Source organism: Pocillopora damicornis, chromosome 1 (genome assembly GCF_964200805.1).
Source record: "Pocillopora damicornis chromosome 1, jaPocDami1.2, whole genome shotgun sequence".
Classification (NCBI taxonomy): domain Eukaryota; kingdom Metazoa; phylum Cnidaria; class Anthozoa; order Scleractinia; family Pocilloporidae; genus Pocillopora; species Pocillopora damicornis.
The window spans coordinates 5,975,964-5,999,130 of NC_142670.1; the positions used below are offsets into that span (position 1 = coordinate 5,975,964).

At 37.8% G+C, this 23,167-nt stretch overlaps 4 protein-coding genes across 9 annotated transcripts in view; 2 read left to right on the forward strand and 2 right to left on the reverse strand.

Annotated features, from left to right (window-relative positions):
- The window catches only part of LOC113678045 (replication factor C subunit 1-like), a 249,540-nt gene that overhangs the window by 10,143 nt on the left and 216,230 nt on the right, over nucleotides 1-23,167 (reverse strand). The gene's annotated exons all lie outside the window — the stretch shown is intronic.
- On the forward strand, nucleotides 1,982-15,081 carry LOC149051584 (uncharacterized). Its single transcript, XM_089199830.1, has 8 exons — nucleotides 1,982-2,852; nucleotides 9,112-11,368; nucleotides 11,460-11,519; nucleotides 13,506-13,698; nucleotides 14,181-14,288; nucleotides 14,466-14,553; nucleotides 14,831-14,921; nucleotides 15,028-15,081. The coding sequence occupies exons 2-8, from the start codon at nucleotides 11,189-11,191 to the stop codon at nucleotides 15,079-15,081; spliced, it is 774 nt and encodes a 257-aa protein (XP_089055956.1). The 5' UTR covers nucleotides 1,982-2,852; nucleotides 9,112-11,188.
- LOC149051585 (uncharacterized) lies at nucleotides 16,771-17,827 on the reverse strand. The gene has a single exon (XM_089184921.1). The coding sequence runs from the start codon at nucleotides 17,787-17,789 to the stop codon at nucleotides 17,016-17,018; it is 774 nt and encodes a 257-aa protein (XP_089041047.1). The 5' UTR covers nucleotides 17,790-17,827; the 3' UTR covers nucleotides 16,771-17,015.
- Nucleotides 18,440-22,285, forward strand: LOC149051586 (adhesion G protein-coupled receptor D1-like). Of its 3 annotated transcripts, XM_089184835.1 has the most exons (10): nucleotides 18,440-18,566; nucleotides 18,672-18,775; nucleotides 19,244-19,346; nucleotides 19,451-19,601; nucleotides 19,717-19,798; nucleotides 19,950-20,016; nucleotides 20,444-20,532; nucleotides 20,722-20,842; nucleotides 21,147-21,188; nucleotides 21,313-22,285. In XM_089184835.1, exons 2-10 carry the CDS (start codon nucleotides 18,741-18,743, stop codon nucleotides 21,463-21,465), a joined length of 843 nt encoding a protein of 280 aa, XP_089040961.1. In that variant the 5' UTR covers nucleotides 18,440-18,566; nucleotides 18,672-18,740; the 3' UTR covers nucleotides 21,466-22,285. The 3 variants fall into 3 exon arrangements, with proteins under 3 accessions (XP_089040961.1, XP_089040958.1, XP_089040967.1); XM_089184832.1 differs by lacking the exon at nucleotides 18,440-18,566 and having other exon boundaries at nucleotides 18,582-18,775; XM_089184841.1 differs by lacking the exons at nucleotides 18,440-18,566; nucleotides 21,147-21,188 and having other exon boundaries at nucleotides 18,582-18,775.

Below are 23,167 nucleotides of genomic sequence, written 5' to 3' on the forward strand. Positions count from 1 at the left end.
CTTGTCATTATTTTTATACTGGCCTTTGTCAAGCAAAGGGTCAAATCTGGACTTCAAAACTGCAATGGAAATCCTGGTTTGCTGATGTGAGTACAGAATTGATTAATAGAGCAAAAAGGTCGAGGCTTATATTGAAGGTCAGCAACATAAAGTCTGATCATTGTGTACTTTTAAGTAGTTGTACCTAAGTCTAAGTGACACCCAGCTACATGTACTTTTTTTCAAAAAAGTTGCTACTTGTAATAAAGGCACAGGGATGTGCTGCTGGTTTGGGTGGCATTTTCATGACTCACTTAGCTAAAATGGGGTTACATTTTCAATAGAGTTACTAGAGTGGGAACTAACTGGAAAATTTTCGTACATCAAAATAAGGATTTACAAACAGGAAGATTCAAATTAGATTGAAATGTACCAGAATATTAATGCACTGAAGATGAAAAGTAAAGTGTTTTAAATTCAAGTAAACAAATGTGTTGCTTCATTTTAGGATCATGACCTACTTAAAAGACTTGGTTTTAGCTAGATAGATGCATCCACATGTATAAACAGAAATTGACTAAGTTGGGATTGCAAAAATTACATTTCTGGTAAAGTGACTAACTTAGCAGATGGGGTTTATAGTTGGCCACAGAATAGACTATAATAGGGCAGGTATTCCAAGAGGCCAGCAGCACATGGGTAGATGGGATCACAAAAATAACACTTCTCGTAAAGTGACTCACTTAGCAGATGAGGTGTATAATTGGCCAATGGATAGACTCTAATGAGGCAGGTTTTCTGAGAGGCCAATGGTAAATACGCAGCAAAAATTGACCCAAAAACTCCCCCACCCCTGATCTATCAGGAAATTGTGCCATTTCAGTCAGAATATAAACACAGTGCAATAATATGAGGCATTCCCTTATTGAATGGATTTAATGGAAGTGTATTTTTAAGTGAGCTATTTGGGTGCCACTGTTTTACTAATGTTTGTGTGGTTTCCTTTCAGACCATTTGATTTTTTAAGTGATTTTGGCAACAGATTCACTTTTGCTGTTATGTTTGGAGCCACTTCCAGCACATGCCTGAATATGTTTTTACAACCAAACAATGGAATTTTTCGGATGCCTGACCCAGCTGGATGGGTGCAGGGTAAGTGGTCATACCATGGCAACCTGATTTTGAACAAATTGAGTGTTTGTTTGTTTTACTTTGTTTTTTCTCTCACTGTTAAAATCATTTTAAAGACTACAGTAGCTCTAGGTTAACTCAGTTGCCGTGGGCCAGTATTAGTTTGTGAAAAAATTTTAATATAGTTATATAGAATTTAACATACAGTTTAAATGACTAAGAGGAAATACATGCATTGTCAGGGTTTTCAGGCATTTGGTTTGTGTCTTAAGCCAGCTGTTAGCATTTGTGCAGTATTTGTTGCATTCTCCAGAGTTTGCAGCGTACTCCTTTGGATGTTAAGGCCCTGGGGCCGTCCTCATCCAGTGGTATACCTTATCAATGCATGTGTTGTTCCACCATGTGCCTGTGTTGTGTTTGCTGTTCTATAGCATGGGATTCTTGTCCTTGAGGATAGCAGTTCTTGGTGTTTCCCCTCCTCAACCCTAATTGTAGGGTTTCTTTTGCAGGATCTATTTCAGAAAGCTGCCAGTTTAGCATTTGATAGGCCAGTTGGTGTTCTAGCACCTTGGGGTGCGACTGTAGTTGCAGCTCCTGGGCCCCTTGGGCACCTAGCCTCCATTTGTGATGAGGGTGTGAACTTGATATTAAGTTATTTATTTGGAATATTTAGACAGGCTGGCTCCGTTTGGCTTTAAAAGCAGGTTTAAATGTGGACCTCTATAAATGATAACAATGCCAGATGACCACACTGGGAGCCACATTTGTTACTCTTTGTTGAAGTCTGTCAGTTGTTTTACCTTTTAACTCTCAAGATCTGATTATTAATTAATTCTCCCCTCTAGCTGCTGCACATTTACATATTCATCAGTTATGAGAAATTTTCTGTTAGATCAAGAAAACATCCTCTACCTGAGAAGTCTGGGTATTCTCATCACCTGTTTGCTGGATAATGTGTGGATATTATTGGGAGAAGTTACCTGTTAATCATTTCTGGGAGTTAAAGGGTTAATGTCCCCTGCTTATAACCAGCACAGAGAAGATGTAGGAGAGTATGGGGCCTATGGTTTATCATCCTTAGCCAAGAAGACTACAAGGTCTAACCATTTGCAGATGTTGTATCAAAGGCAGCACATTCCCCTCAGTTATTTTAAGACCCTGAGTGTTGTTGTGGTCTGGGGCTTGAACCCTCAACTACCAACACAGCCATAACACCTTCATGATGTAAAAAGAAATGACAAGGACACATCCAAACGGGTCCTTAGATACTTTAATCTTCCTGATAATTCTGGGAAGCATATGGTACTTTGTTGCCTTTCTCTACTTCTAGGCTGTTCAGAGGGCTGCAAAACTCCAGAACAAAAGTTATCTTTCAAATAGGCACTCTTAAGCCCCATGGTATCAACGAATGCTTTTCATTTAACTAATTTATTCCTGTTTTCTCATCACTATATTCCATTTACATTATCAACTCAGTCAATAATACTAAATTACCCTGTTATACTCTCCCACTGAAGCAGCACCACTGTTTCTTTAGAAACTTACCCCCTTTAGCTGCACAGCAGTCCAGCACACAACATGAGCTAGCAGAACAAAAAATTAATTACTCTGTTTTAATTAGTTTTTCAGAATATTGTCACTGTTCTTGTATACGGGATGCTGTTCTACCCATTTTTGACCCGTCTGACAACTGACAACAGACTGGTTGGGTCCTTGCTGGGTTTTCTTTATGTTACAATCAGGTGAGCTAGCTATTACTTTGTTTATGAATACCAATTTAATCAGACTGTGAGTTTGTTTTTTAATTAGTAAATACAGTTCTCAGAACTTTACAATTGCCAGTACTTAATTCAAATATTACTCTAATGTGGAATCGTACTCTTGGCTTTGAAATAAATGATATTTGTGTTAATTTTGGACCATGTTTTGTACACATGTCCTGGTAAATAGGGAACACAGCATGGCTTACATGTGAAACAATAGCCTAATTTGGTTCTCTCTGCTTAATTAACCCTATCAGCCCCAAGGGTAGTCAGCATGTAAGTTCTCCCTCCAGTAATATTGCTGAATCATTCATTAAGAACATGAGAATAACAAAAAGATTCCTAACTCAAGACGCTCTGATCACAACATGAATTCTCCTCATCAGTACCAATGGAAATTTATAGTGAAGAGTCTAGAGAATATGGATATTGATGTTAACCTTTTAACTCCCATGAGTGACCAAGACAGAATTTCTCCATACAATATCAAAATAATATCAAGCAGACAAGTGATGAGAAAAAAGAATAATATCAATTAGAGGATTATAAGTTGATCCAATACCAAATTCTCCAAACTAATATTATAAGAACTGTATGGCAGACAGTAAGGAGAATTACTAATGAGATCTTAGGAGTTAAAGGGTTAAGTTGTTGTACTACAGTAAAAGTACTTTATCAAAGTGATTGATGAAAACTAATTGACAAGGAAAGCAAACCAGGGTAATTAATTTTCTTAGATTCTAAAACAAATATAAAAGACTTGCAGACTTATTTGTTCTTTGCATTGGGAAATCAATTTTATGTTTATTGTATTCTATTTTAATGTCCAATCGTTTGAACTGTAAAGTTGTGGAGGCTTATTTCAATGCAATGCAAAATATTTAGTGAACATAATAAACTGACCATCCTGTGTCTTATTCGGATATGGCGGGCATTTCGATGGACCTAGCAACCATTACTGTGTAACGAGGTTACTAAGGGTTACCTCAGTTCTCATATGTCACCAGGGGTCGTAGATACTTTTTCTAGTTTGAAAAATAGTCAATAATGACTTGGAATGAATTGATATTCTGCTTACCAAGAAGATAACATAGGCATGCTTAGCATGCAAGAGTTATTATTTGGGTTGAGAGGGTTGAGATTGGAGGGTTGAGTGGTCAGTTCACTGGGCTCCGAGTCGGACGACCCGCGTTCTAGTCCTGACCGGGGCAAGGCGTTGTACCCTTGAGACGTGCGGCAAAAAAAATGCGAGCTCCGCTTTTAGGCTTGGCTAAATCTATATCTTATCAACCTCGCTATAGAGTTTATCGTTTCTTGAATGCCAAAGTAGGTTAATGGAACGAATTAATGTTAGTTGCAAATTGTTATTTGAGTTTAGGTTTTCCTGGTAGCCTACGTGATCAAGACAAGAAACGTTCAACAGACAGAAACTCTTCTCTTTCCTATAATGATACGTTGCCAAAACATTAATAAAGGTCAATGAATCAATCTAGATCTTTTATTCGCTTTCTAACAAAAGTAAGAAACCTTTACAACGGCCACATGTCATTTTTTGAAGAAGAATTCGAAAAACAAAAAGGTAAAAAATTTCTCCTTGATTTATAAGACCTATAATTTTTCTTCTATTCGTATTAACTGTAATCTAATTAGAGAAATCAAGTAAGTTCTTTAAAGTCTCGTGCAGCCTTTCACGTGGATAGTGTATTAAAAAAATTAAATATCAACTTAGGATCCTGTTTCTGCTATAGGGTTTGCTGATTTTTTCCCAACACCGTCGGGTAGGAAAAACATTGATGTATACAAAGTGTTTGGAATGAATTTTTAAGGCACGAATAAGATATTTGAATACTAATATTCTGCCGCTTGTCTATCTGCGGATTAAAGCCGGGTACTGTCGACTCAAAAGAAAGAAAAACATTGAAGAACTCCCGCAAAGTAAAACAAGATCAATCGAAAAGGTGTCAGGGATATATCGGCAGTTGAATGGCAGTACAGTACTGTAATGAATTTGAAACGAAATAGAACCTATGATCGGCATGATCAACTTGAGAAAGTGAACTCAACCAGCCAGAAATAGCAGTCGATTTTAGTGTGATCGTTTACTTAACGGCGATAAGTCGATTGCAGAAATTTGTCGAAGACAACTATCTTTAAGCGGAATTTATAACTTCTTGATAATATTGGACTACAAATTTATACAACGTTAACCTTAATAAAAGTCCGTTTATTTCGTGAATTTCTCATTTTTAACAAGAAAAACAATGCTCCACACCTGCTGCAAGCTACTTTCAGTCTATTGGTATTACTAAGGGGAAAAAAAGCTGACTCACGTCCCGAACGTTCTACCGAGTATTATGATTTACATTTAAATATAGAGAGGTTGAGATACTTAAAGAACGAGCCTTTTATGCGCTGTGCCCAAATACAATGTAACGTAATGTAACGACAGCTACTTATAACTATCTGTGTACATAATGGGCTTGACAAGCTGGATGGTAGGTGAAACCGAATCCAAAAAAAAAATTGCAAAACCTTTTTAAGAAGCTGTGCACTGGGTAAGTACCACCTCTCTTATGTCTGTCGGGTATAATGTAGCAATGAGATCTACAGACTTCACTTTCTATTTTGTGAAAAATTTACATCGATTTTGGAATTTCCTGGAACACTCAGGCAAACAAAGCTTGGAAAAAAACACTTTTCAGGTGGCAATCATCAGAGAGAATGATGGCGATTCTTCTTTTAGCTCGTGTCACAACGTTTTTCAGTTTTTATACAATGCCAAATGATTGAAAAACAATTGAAAGTCATCGTTATTCGTGATGTTTCCCCTGCGGTGGTCTGTATAACAGCTCTAAGCAGCCACATTTAGGATCAAAGGAATACAGTGGCTTAGTGGCTATCCTTCCACGCTGTTGTGACTAGATGTCAAAATAGAATCGCGTACACTATCGCTACTCATTTATGCGTCAGATGGCAGCCGGAAAATTAGACGTTTTTAGTCTAGCGACGGAAGTCGAGCAATTTGGAAGCAATCCTAGAAGGAGGGTCTGAATGGGGTTAACCTTTAGCCGTAAACAGCTTAAAAAGTTAGCCGTTAGGCGTAAAAATTGACAAATTTTAACCATCTAAAAAATAATAATAATTCTGGTATGAACCATGGTAAGATATTAACCGTAACCGTAAATTGGCCAAAATTTTAACCGTTAGCTGTAAAAGTCATCACCCCATTGAGTCCCTCTAGAAGTTCTCTTCTCAAAACGTAGGGAAATATTTTCACGCTCTCGGCGCTTCCTGCGTGCTTTGTAACAGAACAGAGCACTCTCTAGGCTTCTTTATCTGTCAACTTAACAGGTATTAGGTTAGGCAGATGCAGAAATTAATGACCAGGCGCTCGGAAAATATTGGATATGTTATGCCTGCTAAAACTAAAATGATAATACAACGAACTAGAAACTACTGAATTATTTAACAAAAGCAGAAATAGCAATAACGTGTTAAAACGAGCCATAAGGGAAGATTAATGAGCGGAAGATTAGCATACAATTACGTAATAACACCTGCAAAAAAAATTTATCACGCATAACAGGAAATTAGATTGTTCTAGAAAATGTCGCACAATTTTCAGCAAAAGACAAAAGACATTATTTAAACAGCTATTGTTTCGATTCGGAGGCTGCTTAACCAGTTTTTAATGATTGAAGTTTTATTTTGCTAATAAATTAGAAAGTGCCAGTCATTAAAACATTTTGATATTAGCTTTGTTCATGGGTTTATCAATTCTCGTTTTTACGAAGCCAAACAATACTTATCATCTATTGTCTAGAGCCTTTATTTTAATTAGTCGTTCAATTTAAGAAGAACCAAGTTATGACTTATGTCACGTCGAGAAGACAGCGTCCTACTAAGAGTTAGGACATTGTGCATGCATCAAAAGAAATTCGAATATGGAGTTCAAAACGCGTGAAAAAACACTGCACATGTGCTTTGATAAATGAACCGACGACAACCAAAGCAATAGAAACATTTTACACCATTACCATGTGCACTTCCATAAAATTGATCATGAAGTTCTTATTTCTATCCAACAAAATGATCCTCTGCGTCTGGAGCAAATAGTCCACGGTTTACTAAGGTTCACAAAAAGAAAAAAATTTTAGTGACGCAAAGCGATCAAAGCTTATGATATGCAAAACTGTCTACATGGTGCAAGTGAGTTCGAGAGAGTTTGAAAGATATGCTGCACATGCGCAGCCTCCGAGAGAAACTTTCATCAATCTCATGACAACAATTGACAGCAACATATCCATAGTTTGTCTTGATGAATTCGGATGACAGGTGGAATCAAAGCCAGGAAAATGTTCAACGCGCTTTTTATAAGTTGCACGCTAAGTGAGTACCAGCTGTATTATATATCTAATATCAGAATGCTGTAGAAAAGTGGTTTTTTAAAACCATGAAAATAATTTTAGAAAAATAATCAGGTTATTTTCTAAGACTACATTTGCGTTTCTTAACCTCACTAAAATGTAGACTTGAATAATATGAAAACAATAAGCTAGAATGAGAAAATATAACATTTTGAAACCTGCAACGACCATTATAAACCATAGTTGTTGGGTTTTGACGGTGTGCGCAACAGTATTATTTCTAGCAATAATGTCGAGGATCATTTGAACACAGTCGCCTATAAGCTGCGATAGTGCTCTTGTCTTTCACCGATAAAGTGGCCTCTCAGAATAATCGATGGTTTTTAATTCACTGGCCGAATGTATGAATTTGTGTTGACTGAAGTTGGCATTAGGTTTGACGGATGCAAGTCTCGTCGTTCTAACTTCTGGTGATGGAGGTTTTATCCAGTTCTCTCTCCATTCTTAAGATAATTTCTAGGCTTGACCTAACCTAAACCACTGAGTTCAATTTGTGGTTCGATACCAAAAAGCTTAGTGCCAAACAATTAGTCTCTATGACATCATAGTGTTAATTACTATCGGTTATCTAACGGAAGAGCAAACCATGTTTGAAAAACTTGTAGCTACCTTTTTAGCAAGGAGAGGAAAATTGCTCCTCTGATCGTAATGAATTCAAAATTGAGCTTAATACATCGAAATGTATATTTCCACATCTTAAATCAAGTTTTAGAATATATTTTTTTAATTAATCGAGATAGCCCTTAAAATTCAGGGTTATGCAAATGTAAATATCACTCGGGAGAGTGTCGATAAATTTTCGAAAACTAAACAGTAACGTCTGAAAGTATTTGACTTTTTCTGTGTTGACATAGACTTGTTTAAACACAAGAGAAGGTTGGATTGGGAGAAAGGTAGATTGCAAGAGGCTATCGAGGAATTGCATAACTTTCGAGAAGTATCCCAACCTCCTGATAATTCTTCTCAGCGCTTACCACAGAGGACATGTTGAAGTTATGTTAGTCAGCAACACAAATGTGACTTGTAACCTGCGTTTCTTTTGGAGAGCTCGCATATAGCTCGTTAGCGTGGCGAGAAGTTTGAAGTCTAGTCTTCCGAAGTTTACAAAGGCCAAAAAATCAAAGCGTGGATCATTTTCTGCCAGGTGGCAGGCATTTTGACCGGAAAATATTTGCGTTCTTACTTTAAACACAGAGGGATGGTCGTTATGGCGTACATTCCCGAAAAGGAACTACTACATGAATGGACCCTTGAAAGTGTGGTGGATTCGGAATTAAAAAATATTTAAAATTTGGCGAAAAGGTGTCCTGTCTTTTGTGTCATTTGCGAATAGCTTACTTTTGAAGGGCGTTACGTAGGTGCACGTGCTATTGAGGAGTTCGGCTGCACGTGAATATTAATGTTACGTGTCAACTATCTTTTGAGACAGATTCCTCAACGCGAAGTTCGCGGCAAAGATAAGGTTTTCTTGGCGTATGTGTTTAGCGAACTTTGCTAAAGCTCTTGGAGAATTTCTAAGTTTAATTCGTATTATTTTAGTTTACTTGGAAATTTGAGGATTAAGGAGGACGTTTTTACAAAAGGTTGTCTTTTTTTAGGGTGGGAGAGGAGGGGGGGGTGGGTAAGGGGGAATAAGGCCTAGCTTCTGAAAGAATTATAATTATAAAGTCTAGTGATTTCATAGTTTGGGTGCCATTACAGTAAGTCTGCATACGCGAGTGAACTCAAAAGTGACATTGCTGTTAACACATGTTAAAAACAAAAACAAACAAACAAAATAAAAACTCAGATTTTTTAATTTTCCTCGACAGTACTACTAACTTCGGCGAAGGAAGTACATGGAAGAGGTGAGAAAATAAATGATGATTTAAGCCTCGAACAAAGGTTAAGTCCAACACTTTTGGATTCCTTTTTTTAGTTATTCTCCTTTTTTTTTTTTTTCCCCAGAATGCTAGATTTCATGTTTTAAAGATTCCTGTTACATGTTTTAACACCAAGGAATAAATTGGAACGATAACAGAAAATTATGTCAAAAGCGGGGGGCTGACCTAATTTCCATTGAAACCGTAAAAGAATGGAACTTTTTAAATGACCTGATTCAAAATCACAAATCGCTATATGATAAGTGGAACATTAGTTTGAAAAAAGAAGCCGGCAATTGGACTTGGGTGAGTGGTAAACCATTGACTATTAACAAATGTAAAGAAAAATAGCCAACTGACGTCGGAGATGTGGCAATAATAGTCATGACGTCTTCGAATGGCAGTAACCTGGGCCTACAAGTGACCCAAAGGGCTCAGCTGCACGCCTCTATTTGTGAAACTCGCAAAAATAAGATGACAACGCACTTAGGTAAACTAAGAGAGTCCTCAAAGCCCTTGAGCGTAAGAAAAGTGCTATCAGACTGTAATAAGATGATACAACCTTTTGCCTTTATTCCCTCATTGCGTGGAACCAATTATTTTATTTTAAACTTTATTTTAGTTTTAAATTGGCCATTATTCTTGATCTATCTATGCCAGTTTCTTTCATGTCGATCAGGACTTAAAATTATGGAGTTTCTCGTAGTGATGAATGAAATATTGCTGCAACGGGGTCAAAGAACATCGTGATAATGGACTTATTTCAGCTTTACCCTCATGAGTAGAGGAGAGGGGACGCGCTTCTGAGAGAAAATTTGTTTACCTTTGATAAAAATCCAAAGGATTATTTCTGACGAATTGTTTCACTGTTTTAAAGATTGTTGTAGAGATTCTTGTCACACGTTTATGGGTTCTGGATTAAAATGGGGGTTTAACGGAGGTCTTTGTGAAGGATGTAGAGGTGACCTAATTTCCATTGAAACTGAAGAGGAATAGAACTTTATTAATAGCGAGATTCGAAATCGCAGACTATTGGAGTGGTACATCGGTTTGAAAAAAAGAACGGAGAGTGAACTTGGGTGAATGAAAGGCCACTGACTATCAGCAAATGGAGAGAAAACCAGCCAAGAGAAAATAGTAATGTGGCATTTATAGTCAAGGATTCCCATGTGGATGATCAGGGCATATCTACTAATCTGTTTGGGGTAGCTCCCAAAGCTTACATTTGTGAGATACCTTAATTTGCGCCTCCTAAGTGCAAATAGACTAAAAAACGTGTCTTGGCCCTTAGCGTGATAGAAATACCATCATGGATTACACAGTCATGAGCACGTTGATCTTAGGTTCCCATGCCTCTATTTCCCTTCTATGTTGCAAACGTGTAAATGTATACGACAATCGAATATAAAGAACATGGAGGAACCACTCCCCCTCCTAGCCTTAGTCGGCTAGCTATCCATATAAGTTTGGCTTTCGCACGGATCACGCAAATAAAAGGGGTGAAGATAAAAGAGTTCGGTGGAGTCTTCAGGAAACTAAACTCCTCTCAAATGTTTTGCTGGTGCGTTAGTTAGACCATAGTACCACTCAATTTATCTATCCCTACCATTTTGATATCGAGCATCAAAAAAAGCAAACTGGGACTAATTGCACATCTGGTAAAAATCGTAATAAAGGTTTCAGAACCGGCTCAATGAAAGAAATGAAAAGATTTGTTGTAAATGCGATTATGGCGGATCAATCGGGCTATCCAGCATGATTTGCATGTGAGCGAGGCTAGTAAGATTTCCACTAGAAGCCTGTCATATTTAGCAATGCCAACGGGATTTTCCTGTTTCTGAATATCACTAAAAGGGAATGTGGAAACTTTGTCATCAAATCAATTGGGGATCAAATACGTTCAGTAACAAAACATTGGTACAAGGAGGAATACATAAATCAGTTTCAGGGAACTCCTTTCTTTTTTTCTTTTCTGAATACTTTGCCCTTATTGCCAACTGTGACAGCATGGCCATCAGCATCAGCGATGGCACATACGTCGCTGTCGCCATCAATAGCAGCACCGTTGCCCTCGCCGATGCCATTGCCATTGTCATCACTGTCTCTATTGACGTTGCCCTCACCCTCACCATCGCCATCGCTGTTTCCGTTTCCGTTGCCTTTGCCATCTCCATCGCCGTCGCCTTCAAATTCAGTTCAGAAGTTGGTGAGTGTTGTGATCATATGCGGTCCTTGTACCTGTTATGTTTTAGAAGGTAATTAGTGCATACCTGTGACTGACGTTTTCATTATTTTAGGCAAATGAATATGTTTCCAAACTTGGCAGACTCGATAGCGACAGAAACACTTCTTTGCAGGTATCTAACTCCACGAATGAGATATGTTAAAATGCAGAATGCATTCAGATATAGATGTACGTGTATACAAAGATACACCCCTTTTCAACGTTGCCAATTGAAAATATACATTAAATATATACACCTGTCCTTTTTGGATCGAAAAATGTGATGAACGATGTATGTATATTTTACATCAAGGGATCAAAACGTTTATGGTTATTTTGACAGCAACTATTGTAATTCCATTTGAACAACTTCCCTTTAATTTCTTTTATCAGAAGCTTTTTGAATGGAAAAAGAAAAGGTGTATGTATCATTTAACAAATAGAGAAGCCTTGACTGTGATCTGTTCTGTTGTAAAGCACGCAGGAAGCGGCTAGAGCACGAAAGAAGTGTAGGGAGAAACACGAGACGTAGTCGAGTGTTTCTCCACACTTTATGAGTGCTTTAGCCGCTTCCTAAGTGCTTTATAACAGAAAAGAGCACGGTCAAGGTTTCGCTATTTATTTTATAATAAAGAATCCGTTAAATTCCCCAAGCATTACTCTCAATTTTCAAAACAAACTTTATTTCCAAAGTGAACAACAGTGTCGTCAGCATACTCTATACTCTTATAAAGCACGCTGCTATAAGCCAATCAGTGTCCCTGTTAGAATGGTTCAAATAATCTGATTGGCTGTACAAGAATAAAGCTGTCAAAAAGTGTCAACATTCTGCAATAGTTTACAAACTAAAATAGTTCGGCAGGTTGAATTTAACATTTTTGTCTGAAGTTTTAAGTCTCTAATACAGAATCTTACAGTGAAATGTTGAGTGAACTTCGGCCGAATTATGGCTCATGAAAACACGCAAGTTTTTTCACATGACAAGGTAGAAAACAAACTGTTCAAGGCGAGTATTTTTTGAATGAACGACAGCCGAATTCACCGGAACATGAAGATCGCTCGGGATGACAGCGCCGCAAAACTCGGCTGCAATGACTGATGTGACTTTCCACTCAGCGCATTGGAAAGGATATCAGAGTAAGCTCCTTTTTTTTCACTCGAAGGGCGGCCGATGTAGTTTCTGAGGTTTGCTTTACTGCGATGAACGGAGATCGCCATGATGAGCGAGCCCCGATGGACTTCAGCATGATCGTATTCGCTCAGACACCGTTATGACAAGTACGAATTTTAAGTTATGCCAGTTTGGTTATATTTTTCGTCGTTTCCGTTTTGTTTGTTTTCTTTTTGAACACTGAGCCTTATATACTATACGAGTTTTAGCTGTGTTTGAATTTTATTACCGTACGCGAGCTTGCAATCTAACTGAGCGTGAAAATCTTTAAAACTCGGAATGTCTATTTTGTTTTTCCTTTGAGGATTTTCGTATCTACTCACGTTTTAATAACGTAAATTACGGCGCCTGGTTCTTCTGTTGCTACTTGCCGGCTCGCTTGTTCCGAAATTTCGCTTTCAATTATCGAGAAAAAAGCTAAAAAGAAGTCCCGGAAAAGGTCGAACATAGTACAATTTGGCAGATGGCGTGACAGCTTTAGGTCAGCTCTATGCTCTATACTCTCATAGAGCACGCTCTTTCGACCAATGACAGCGCGCGTTATAGCGGAGCTCGCAGAGCGTAGCCCATAATTATACAAAATAGTAGTAACCTATCAAGCCGAAAAAATTTGGATGTACGACCGTACGACCGTACACGGTGCTACTTTTAACATGCGTGGTCAACTGTACCGCGCATGTTTTACTTTTTATCAAACAAAGCAGATTCCAAGTTGCCGCGATGGATAAAAATAAAACTTTAGGAGTATTGCACATCAATGATCCGTTTCTTTGTTCTTACACATTTTGGCGTCATTAATGATCTAAAAGTATAATTAATCAAATACATGGCAAAGGGGTAACTATTTGTAACAAAACAGATTTATAAGTAATTAGAAACACTTTGTTGACATAGATTACAATAATGTTATTAAAAATCACATGAATAAAACGTTTTACGTGATTTCAGGAGGCTGTAAACGTGTTTGAAAACTTCATCGTCAGTTTTGAAAACATGACAAAACCTCATGAGGGCCAGTTCACCATAGACGAGTTTCAAAGAGGAAGAGAGTCCATCTTTAATGTGGCTGTCGCCTTCGAGAAATTTGCTCTTAATTATGGCAAGCATCACCTTCCAATAAAGATTGTAAGTCACAAAATGGGTGAGTTAAAACACTACCTTTTAATCAGGTTTGTGATAATCTTCTTCGTCGATGCTTATTCACGGTCTCAGTGACTGACACTTTATCTCCTAAATAGGATAATGACTTTTACATCTGGGCTGGATTGCTCTAAGCTGGGTTTAGATAGCCAAGGAGTAGTGTGAAAACTGATTTTAGATATGAAAGCTATAAAAGAGAATTCAGCATAATTGTATTGGACTATTGACTATAATCTTGATGATTATTGGACTCTTTAAAAACAATGAAGACAATTATCTCAAAAAAGCTTTTGAACGAAAGAATAAGAAACCCGGATTAGAATTTAACCTTGGGTGAGCGCCAGTTGGCCTCAGAACAACTGAGCGGGTTCCGAGTCATTTACAAACGCTTATGTCGGATGTTGTCTGTCTCTTAATTCTTCAATTAGTCACATTTTTTATCGTATTGTCCATAAGCAGGAAGTCAATTTTTTTGTCCGACAGTGCTGGAAGTCCAAAAGGCTTACCGCCAAAATGCAAGTGACTTTTACTTCGACGTACACGAATGGCAAACCAACATTAATATTGCCTCTTCGAATTTTGCAGATAACGGTTTGTATTACCTGTCGTCTTCAGTCTGAAAAAATTTATATTTTTTTAAACAGCGTTGACGTAATTTCTCATGAAGGACAGCTCACAAGTTTTCGCAGGATTTGCTTCCAAAACCAACACTCATAGGGTTTATTTCTTTTATAGCCTGAAGGAAATACATAGATTTATCTTTTTCAGGATCAGTGGTCGTCGGGTGCGTATATAAGAATCTGCAAGACATACTGCCGAAAAGTCAACCCAGCAGGAATGGAACAGGAAGCACAAGGTAACAATACTGTCTTCTTTGTGTTCAAAACACCTGGCCCTGGTTGTTCGAAGGGTGATTAACGCTATCCACTGGATAATTCGCTATCCAGCAGATAGAACGAAACATTTTTTTAACACTTATATGCTGGATACCGTCGACTGGCGTTATCTTCCCTACGTAGAGAACATCGGCTGAAATGTGCAAATCGTTTGGTATCGTCACCACCGCTACCATTCTTTTAAACCACCATATTTGTGTCACATTCTGGTTCACTTTCAAATCATTTTGTACACAGATATTTGGGTAGCAGAATAATAATGGCAGCAATGGAACCTAAACCAAAAAAATTGCTGGAAAATGTCGTCTTAAAGTTAAAAAACATAGAGGTAAGCAAGATTAAGTCAGATGAAAAGAGTAAAAAGTAAAAGTAAAGAAAGATTGTTTGGAATGCGCTGTTTTTATTTCATCTAACCGCAATGATTTTATTTTCAGATAGAAGAAAGGGTGAAGAATTGTATGTTTTGGAGAGGCTTCAGCGATCGGTAAAAAAATTGCAATACATCATCTACTTTTCTTAGAATTTTCTTGTTCGTTTGGTCGTCCGTTTGCCTCCATGTTCCAGGCAATATTTTCCGTGAGTTTTCTTGGAGTCCAGTTGCTTGTTGGCTGTATTTGCGAATGCCCTCTTATTTTCCGGTTGTCGTGGGAGACACTTAGGGCCAAGTCGCACTAGAGGACAATTTCAGATTTGTCCAGGACAAATCTGACTTGAAATCGGCCAGTGACAAAAAATTTGTCCGGAAAGCTACAGTCGCACTTGAGAACAAAATCTGTGAACAAAACATCACACCATGCTGTGAGCGTCACGCAATTTCCCGCGAAGCAGCCTTTACCCGCTGTTTCAATCCACAAACCGCGACACGAGGGATCTCAAAATGTTTCCACGAAGAATTCTAGCAATAATATTTTTCTTCTATTTTCTGGTTCTTCATCAGCAAGCAAATATCAATATCAATTTAATGATATGTTGTCTGTTATTAATGCAGAATTTACGTGCACAAAACATTCTAGTGACACGATGTATTCGCCGACAACGAAATCGTTATCGAAGACGAGCACCATACTATTGGACTCTTCCTCGTCCAGTCGAATCGTGGTTCGAGATCCATTATACTGATCGAACAATACCTGGGGACTACTTTCGAAGGCTCTTACGAATGAACAGAGAAAGCTTTGATTTGTTGCTCAACGTAATTCGTAACCGGCTGACGAGACAGAATACAGTTCTGCGAAATTGCCTCACTCCTGAAAAGGTCCTTGCTTGTGGTTTGCTTCGCCTTGCACACGGAAATTCATACGAAACAATAGGACCTGCGCTAAACGTCGGCAGAACTACAGCAATAGAGGCTTTTCAAGACGTGGTTGAGGCTCTTTATGACTTAAGGAATGAGTACATCGAATTCCCAACAACAGTGGCCGAGACAATGAGGTGTATAGAGACATTTACGGACAAATCACGACTTCCAAACATTGTTGGGGCCATAGATGGCACTCATATCAAAATAGTTGCTCCTAGAGACAGTGCTGTTGATTTTTTTAGTCGAAATCAGCAACATGATTTCATTATTCAGGCCGTTGCTGACGGTAAGGGATTATTTCTTGACTTTGCAGCGGGTTATCCGGGAAGTATCCACGACGCTAGGGTATATCGAAACAGCTCGCTTTATCTAAGAGCAAGCAACGGAGATATACTCAAGGAACCCGTTGAAAGAATCGGCATCACAGATATTCAGCCTTACCTGGTAGGAGACAGCGCATACCCTATTTCCCCCTGGCTTATGAAGCCTTATCCTGAAGCGACGCGTGACCCTGGCGAGATAACATTTAACAAGGAACTGTCGTCTGCACGAGTAACCATCGAGTGCGCTTTTGGCTGCCTCAAAAGTCGTTGGCGAATTCTACAAAAGCGGTTGGATAGCAGAATAACTTTTTCTGTGAAGATTGCCATTGCTTGTGCAGTGCTGCATAACTTTTGCATTAAAATTGGGGACGAATGGGAGGATGATTTTTACGATGACGATGATGACCGCGGAAACGAACAGAACAATGACTTAATGCAGGACGGGGAAGATATAAGAGAGTTGCTAAAAAACAGTCTATGATTCTTCAAATCCCTTTTTAAAGAGAAGTGTGTGATAAAGATAATTTTTGCATTTACAACAAGAAATCAGTTCAAGCAGTACATTCATTTGTTTCCATAATTTCGTTTGATCGATTCGCAACATAAACAATAAGATGTCTTTTGATAATGGTCGATAATGATTGTCTCCCAATAGTCCAAAACAGTCTTGAATTAAAGTTCAGTTGTCTTTCTCATTCTGTTGGCCAAGGATTTTCACAATGGAGCCCATAAATTGGTTCATCATGGCTAGCTGCTGCGTCTGTGATTGTTGCAAAGAATCCATAAATGCTGTAACTTTCTACCCCTGCTGCCTCATATCCTTTAGAGCCATCTTGAACTCTTCTTCGCTGTCATTATCAGGAGCTTTGCGTTTCGAAGCTCGTTTCCCTTTCTTTGACGCTCTTCTCTTTTCAGCTGGAGTTTGTAGCACATTGGGGCTAGATGAAGTACTGTTCTCGCCAGTAGTATCACTTGATTCAGCTACAACTTGGGGGGCACTTTCGCCGCTGATCCCCGCTTCGGCTACATTATTGAAGGTTACTAGGTCGCGGCATCCAAGGATTTTATGGACCTCATCGTAGTAGACGGATTTCCTAAGGTTTCCTCCTGTTTGGTTTTGGTCTTTTGCATTCTTGTATCTTTCTATGATGTACTTCATTTTCCGAATACATTTGTCGGCCGTCTTGTTGGACTGTAGCGCTTTCGAAATCTTCTCAGCGATCCAGGCCCACGTTTTCCTGCACTCTCTGCTTTCCAACTGATCGTGTTTTTCAGCCCATAGTTGGACTAACAGTTTTTCCTCATCTTTAGTCCATCGTTCCTGGGCCTTCTTGTTCTCGGAAGATGTACGGCGCGAAGAAGTTTGGGATGATTCCGGCATTGAGCCGTCTTCGACGAACGGAAAGGATTCTGACAACGAGCTAGAACTTGCGGTTGAAGGAGATGGGCTTGCAGTTCCTCGATCATTAAAATTGTAAGTGCTAGGCAACGGATATATCCATCCTGGTGGATATTGAGGATATTGTTGCCCCATTTCATACGGAAAGTATTGGTTGCCCGTGCCTGGATTCATGTTGTTGCGAAATGAGAACGTGACCAATTTTGCCGCGAAGTCTATAGCATAGAGACTCTGCTACATATCACCTGTCAAATCATTTCCGAATTAAAACACTCTCGCTATTGTTTTCCAAAATTTGTCTCAATTTGGCCTGCTCCAGAGGTAGTCGACGGCATCTTTGAAGTTTGTCCGCCCGCGACCAAATTTTGTCCTTTGGTGAACAAACCGGTCGCACTTGGTTTTTCATTGTGATGACAGATTTTTGACATAAATAAACAGTTTTGTCCTCTAGTGCGACTTGGCCCTTAGCTAGAATTGTTATGTTTCATTATTTTTTTCCTTAATTTATCATTAATTTTCCCTCATAATTTGTCCTATTTTTTTATTTTCTCAATTAAAATAATTTTTGCAAGCTATAATTCTTCTATCTACGACAACTTCTGTCTAAAAATTTGGAATATACCCAATCAAAGTTTGAATCTATGCCTAACAAGGAAGTATTATAAATATTTTCCGCCTTGACTTATTAAAACTAATAATGAACTGCTAATAATGTAATCGATATTATGAAATCAAAAGGGTTTTGATGAAATTCGCTCTTTTGGTACCATGGAAGGCTATTTCCTACACTACGTTTTGCCTGCTGAGGTTATTTCTTCTTTGCAGCTCCGACGGATTTTCAGACGAAGGATGCCATGTAGTTACGTCGAGAAGCAATTCAGAAGAAACAGTTTGTAGCTGCAGTCATTTGACTCATTTTGCTGTATTATTGATTACAACGATGGCACAAAGGTAACCAGTTATATGTATGTTCTTCTTCCAGCACTGGTGATACATGTAAATTAACTGAGCTAATTTGCGTGTCTCTATTTTCTTTTTTTGTGCTATGTGACGCAGCTTTCCAAACAGGACGAGACTGTGTTGAAGACAATTACCTACATAGGATTAAGCTTGTCGATCATCGGGATGCTTATAACATCAGCCTTGTACTTTTTCTTTACGTAAGTATGGTGGTTAAATAATCGATGATGTATACATTCTCATGTCTTCTTCTACTTACTATCGATTGTAATTTCTCAACAAAGGAAAAAAAAACTAAGGAATAAACGTAACTTTAGGTTATCCAAAATGTTCCTTTTAATTTCTCCGAAACTGAGGTAAAGTAAGTCGATTAAATTACCAATTTACATCAGATTTCATGTTCAATTAGAAGAGCATTAACGATGCATGGTCTCTTTTCTCGGTCCTTATTGTTTTCTTATTCTATACCAACTTGGCTTTTTATTTTCCTTTTGATTCTGAAGCATTTGATTGATTTTGTTTTGGTGTTTGTCTTGTTTTGTTTGTTTTTCTTTTTTTTCTTAATTTTTCATTTGAATTATTTCTGTTTTGATTATGTTTGTTTTTTTTTAAACCCATGTTTGGTTTTTGTTTTTACTTTCTTTTTTCGTCATCTTTCATTTGACCAGAGACGTCCGTCAACCTTTGTCTCAAATTCGATTGAGTCTTTCTGTGTCCCTCGGAGTTGGACAGCTAATTTTTCTCGCAGGAGTAAACGCCACCGAACACACGGTGAGAGGCTTTTCCGGTCTGTTAATTTAATTAATCAAATCATTCTGCTCTAAATATTTTTAGAAAATAGCACAGAAAGACACAAAACATATTTCCTTTTGCAGGCTGCTTGTATCGCAGTAGCAGCTCTGATGCAATATTTTCTGACGGCTGCCTTTTGCTGGATGTTGGTCGAGGGAATCTACCTCTACCTGTTCGTTGTGAAAGTTTACAACATCAACACCAAGATGCACATGTATCACGTCATCTCATGGGGTATTTCCATTATTAATTTTACCACAACATATATTGGAAGTTACACCATGCTCCCATATTTGGTGTTGTCATCAAGTCAAGTGCTTTGAATTAATTTTTTTGTCTGTATGGTTAGGTCTCCCTATGATCATGATGGCCATTTCACTTGGCATTGCTGCTGCGAAAGAAGGAATACAAAGCTATGTCAGTGATAAATCGTAAGAAACACATCAATAGGTTACTTTTTACCTTTCTTCTCTCTCCCGCGCACTATCAAGTTAAGTTCGTTTTAATTTTCTTGTTCCGTTTTTCCTTGGATTTTTTTTATTCATTCTGATGACTTTCATTCTTGTTTTTCAATTCTCCTAGTTGTTGGCTGTCTTCGACTAACAATCTGATCTGGATATTCGTCTCCTTTGTAACGTTAATCGAAGTTGTGAGTTTATGATAAATTTATTTCACGGTGCTTGGTTTACCAAACTAGTTACCTCCAGAGACTTTTCTTGTTTTGTTGTTTCACCTTTTTCAGCGTTGAATACCAAGATGTGTTTTCTAGGCAAAAAAGTACCACATTGCACAACACTAAAAAAGAGGATGGGAACAGGATTAGAAGGAGATATCAAATTTGACTTTAGCTACGTTGAGCGTAATTGATTCTGTTAAGAAAGTTTTATTCGCGGAATCAGCTCAGTGGTCGAGGATCCGGGTGCAAGGGTCGGGATTTCTATCCCCCGTAATGGAATCATTATTTTTATTTTTCCGACCTATACTAATCGAATAACTTCTATAGTAAGACTGTCTTGGCTTCTCGAGTACCACATCCAGAAACTTAATTCAGTGATTTAAATGGAATTTTTTTTTAGCTCAACATCTTGATAATCGTACGAGTCATAAAGGAGATGACCAATTTGGTGCAGCCAACTGGTGAAGACGACCATATTCAGCAAATACGGTAGGATTCACAACATGAAATTATTCAAAATAATAAAAACAAATTGCCTTGTCAAACTGTACGGCGACAATCGCCTGGCTCCCTCATTCCTTGACCAGTTTGCCTTTACGATACCTGTTAATGAGACTGCGAAAAAAAAATTATCATCTCAGTCTTTTACATGTCTCTTCAATTTGTTGTCGATCTCAGAATTGGTATCAAAGCTTGCGCACTGATGATTCCTTTACTGGGTGTCACGTGGCTATTTGGTCTTCTTTCGCCTGTGCAAAAGGCTTTCGCTTACATTTTCACAATACTCAACTCTAGTCAGGTGAGTGTCCGATTGAAACTCTTAATCTCAATCAATCTAGATTGTTCAATTTACACAGCTCTTACCAAAGAGAGAACCCTTTGCAATGATTAGATGATTAAAAAAAAAATTTAAAAACCTGTTAATTATTCACTTGACCCGAAATATATTCGTAGCAGTCTTATTAGACTTATTAGATATTGATTTTTGAAGACGATTATTATACGCCTTGTGCACTGAGATACCCAAACAACGCACGCTCCGCCGCTTCCTACTTAGGTGTAATATTGTAAAAAAAATAATCTTCAAATTGTTTCTGCAACAGGGTTTCCTGATTTTCGTTCTACACGGCTTACGAAACAGTCAGGTAAGAAAAGAAAACTGAGTCAATAATAAGGAAAGTGCATATTATAGCACAAATGTTTAAGCATGAATAACTATTTGAATGAAATTTGAAAGAAATGTATCGTTTGTTGCTTGTCTATCTGCAGATCAGAGAGCGATTGAAAAGAAAGATGAACGTGGTTTTTACCACTTCAAATAAGGAGGACTCCACAAGGAAGAGCCCACAGGTCAATTTAAGTGACGTCGGCGATGCACGGGCAGTTGAATTGCAGCCTCGCAGTGACATTAAACCGAATTAACACTCTACTTAAGTCAATGGATTTAACTGTTCGCCAATAACATTCTATTGCATTGAACGATTGTGTAGTAAATAGCGATTAGTCAATGGCGATCGATCTGAGTTTCAATCTGCTGTTAAAATGTCACGTAGTAAAAGTAAATTGACATTAGGTGCATTATGCATTATGTAAGTCGCTAGTTTTTAGTTAGTATGACGGATGTAGAGCTAGCGAATAGAAATACTGTCAATAAATTGTCATTATTATTATCATTATTTTATTACTATTAAGTGAGATCGTTCTCTTGTTTATTGTTTTAGCAATTTACAAGCTGCAAGTGCTATCTTTTATCTTAACGACTTTTCCAGAACATCGCATACATGTACTTGCTTAAGAATTTTTGTTAGCTACATGCTAAGTTGCGCGCACTAAGGATCAAATTATCGTAACTACAGGTTGGTCTGGCTTGTCTGTTATTAAGTGACTTTCATTAAAGATTACATCTACTTTAGAAGTTCAATGAACTCATGGCATGAACTGAGTTATTACAAATTCTTCTTTAATTAACACTGTGTTTAGTTCCAACACGCATTTGACTGCCTCATTTCAATCCTCGTGCGCTACATTTTAACGTTTGCTACATGATGCTTTTACGTTTCATATCGGAGAGGATACTTGTCAAATAGTATCTTGTAACTGTAATATTAGCAGCCTCGTCCAACATCTAATGTTATTACTCATGAATAAACAGATGAATAGATAGATGATGCTGAGTTAATGCATAAATAACTATGTTAAAAAAGAAAGAAATTCTAAGAGATTACATATTTTAACCCTTCAATGACTAAGATCTCATTTTTAATCCTCCTCACTGTCTGCCATACAATTGTCAGGTGCTACTTCTGAGAAATTGGTACTGGATCAACTAGAAAATCCTCAAACTCTAATTTTTCCTTATACTCATAACCTATCTGATCGATATTGTATTAATACTGTAAGGAGAAATTCTGTGTTGGTCAGTCATGGAAGTTAAAGGATTAAGGATCACTTGAATTTTTCGATATTTATTCTCCACATTCCTTAGATTAGTATTTCTATTTCGAATCGTAAATGTATCGATGAGTTCTGATATTTAAAATTGGAACTATGATAACCAAAATTGGAGAAAACTTAATTTAACAGCGATCGAAGAAAAATCGCACACAGTAGACAATTTAAAGGAACAAAGTGCAGTAATAGATTGGATGGTTTTGACATGTGACTAAAAAAATAAAATCGGATAAAGATATTATACGTACATTTCTTCCCCTACCTTCAAAGGGGTATAGAGAAGTGTGCATCATAGGAATTGACGCAATCACAGCGTATGTTACAACTAAAGTATTATCTTTGCTAGAAACACAAATTGCAAAAATTTATCCTTCAAGCTTTACTTTTTCCTTCATGGGCCTCGAGCACTGCAAAGAGATTAAGAGATATTTGAGCAGTCTTTTTCCAGCTCAGTTTTTATGCCGCAACGTGATAAGCACGAACGCCTTGCATAAGCTTAGCTAATGTAAACACGACAAAACAATCGACAACATTCTATTATTAGGTCATACCTGTTTATAAATTAGCATATAAGGCTACTTCTTCAGAAGAGAGTAAACAAAGGAAATGATTCTGAAATGCACGGAATTATTCCTCTACACCAGTCAAATGTGATCGGTATAAACGCTTCAAG

Coding starts and splice junctions, on each gene's coding strand:
- LOC149051585 (XM_089184921.1), bottom strand. CDS start 17,789: ATGAATCCAGGCACGGGCAACCAATACTTTCCGTATGAAATGGGGCAA.
- LOC149051584 (XM_089199830.1), top strand. CDS start 11,189: ATGGCACATACGTCGCTGTCGCCATCAATAGCAGCACCGTTGCCCTCG. Junction 14,554..14,830: donor AATGGAACAGGAAGCACAAG/GTAACAATACTG, acceptor TTTTGTACACAG/ATATTTGGGTAGCAGAATAA. Junction 14,922..15,027: donor TAAAGTTAAAAAACATAGAG/GTAAGCAAGATT, acceptor TTTTATTTTCAG/ATAGAAGAAAGGGTGAAGAA.
- LOC149051586 (XM_089184835.1), top strand. CDS start 18,741: ATGCTTATAACATCAGCCTTGTACTTTTTCTTTAC. Junction 20,843..21,146: donor CAATACTCAACTCTAGTCAG/GTGAGTGTCCGA, acceptor TTTCTGCAACAG/GGTTTCCTGATTTTCGTTCT. Junction 21,189..21,312: donor ACGGCTTACGAAACAGTCAG/GTAAGAAAAGAA, acceptor GTCTATCTGCAG/ATCAGAGAGCGATTGAAAAG.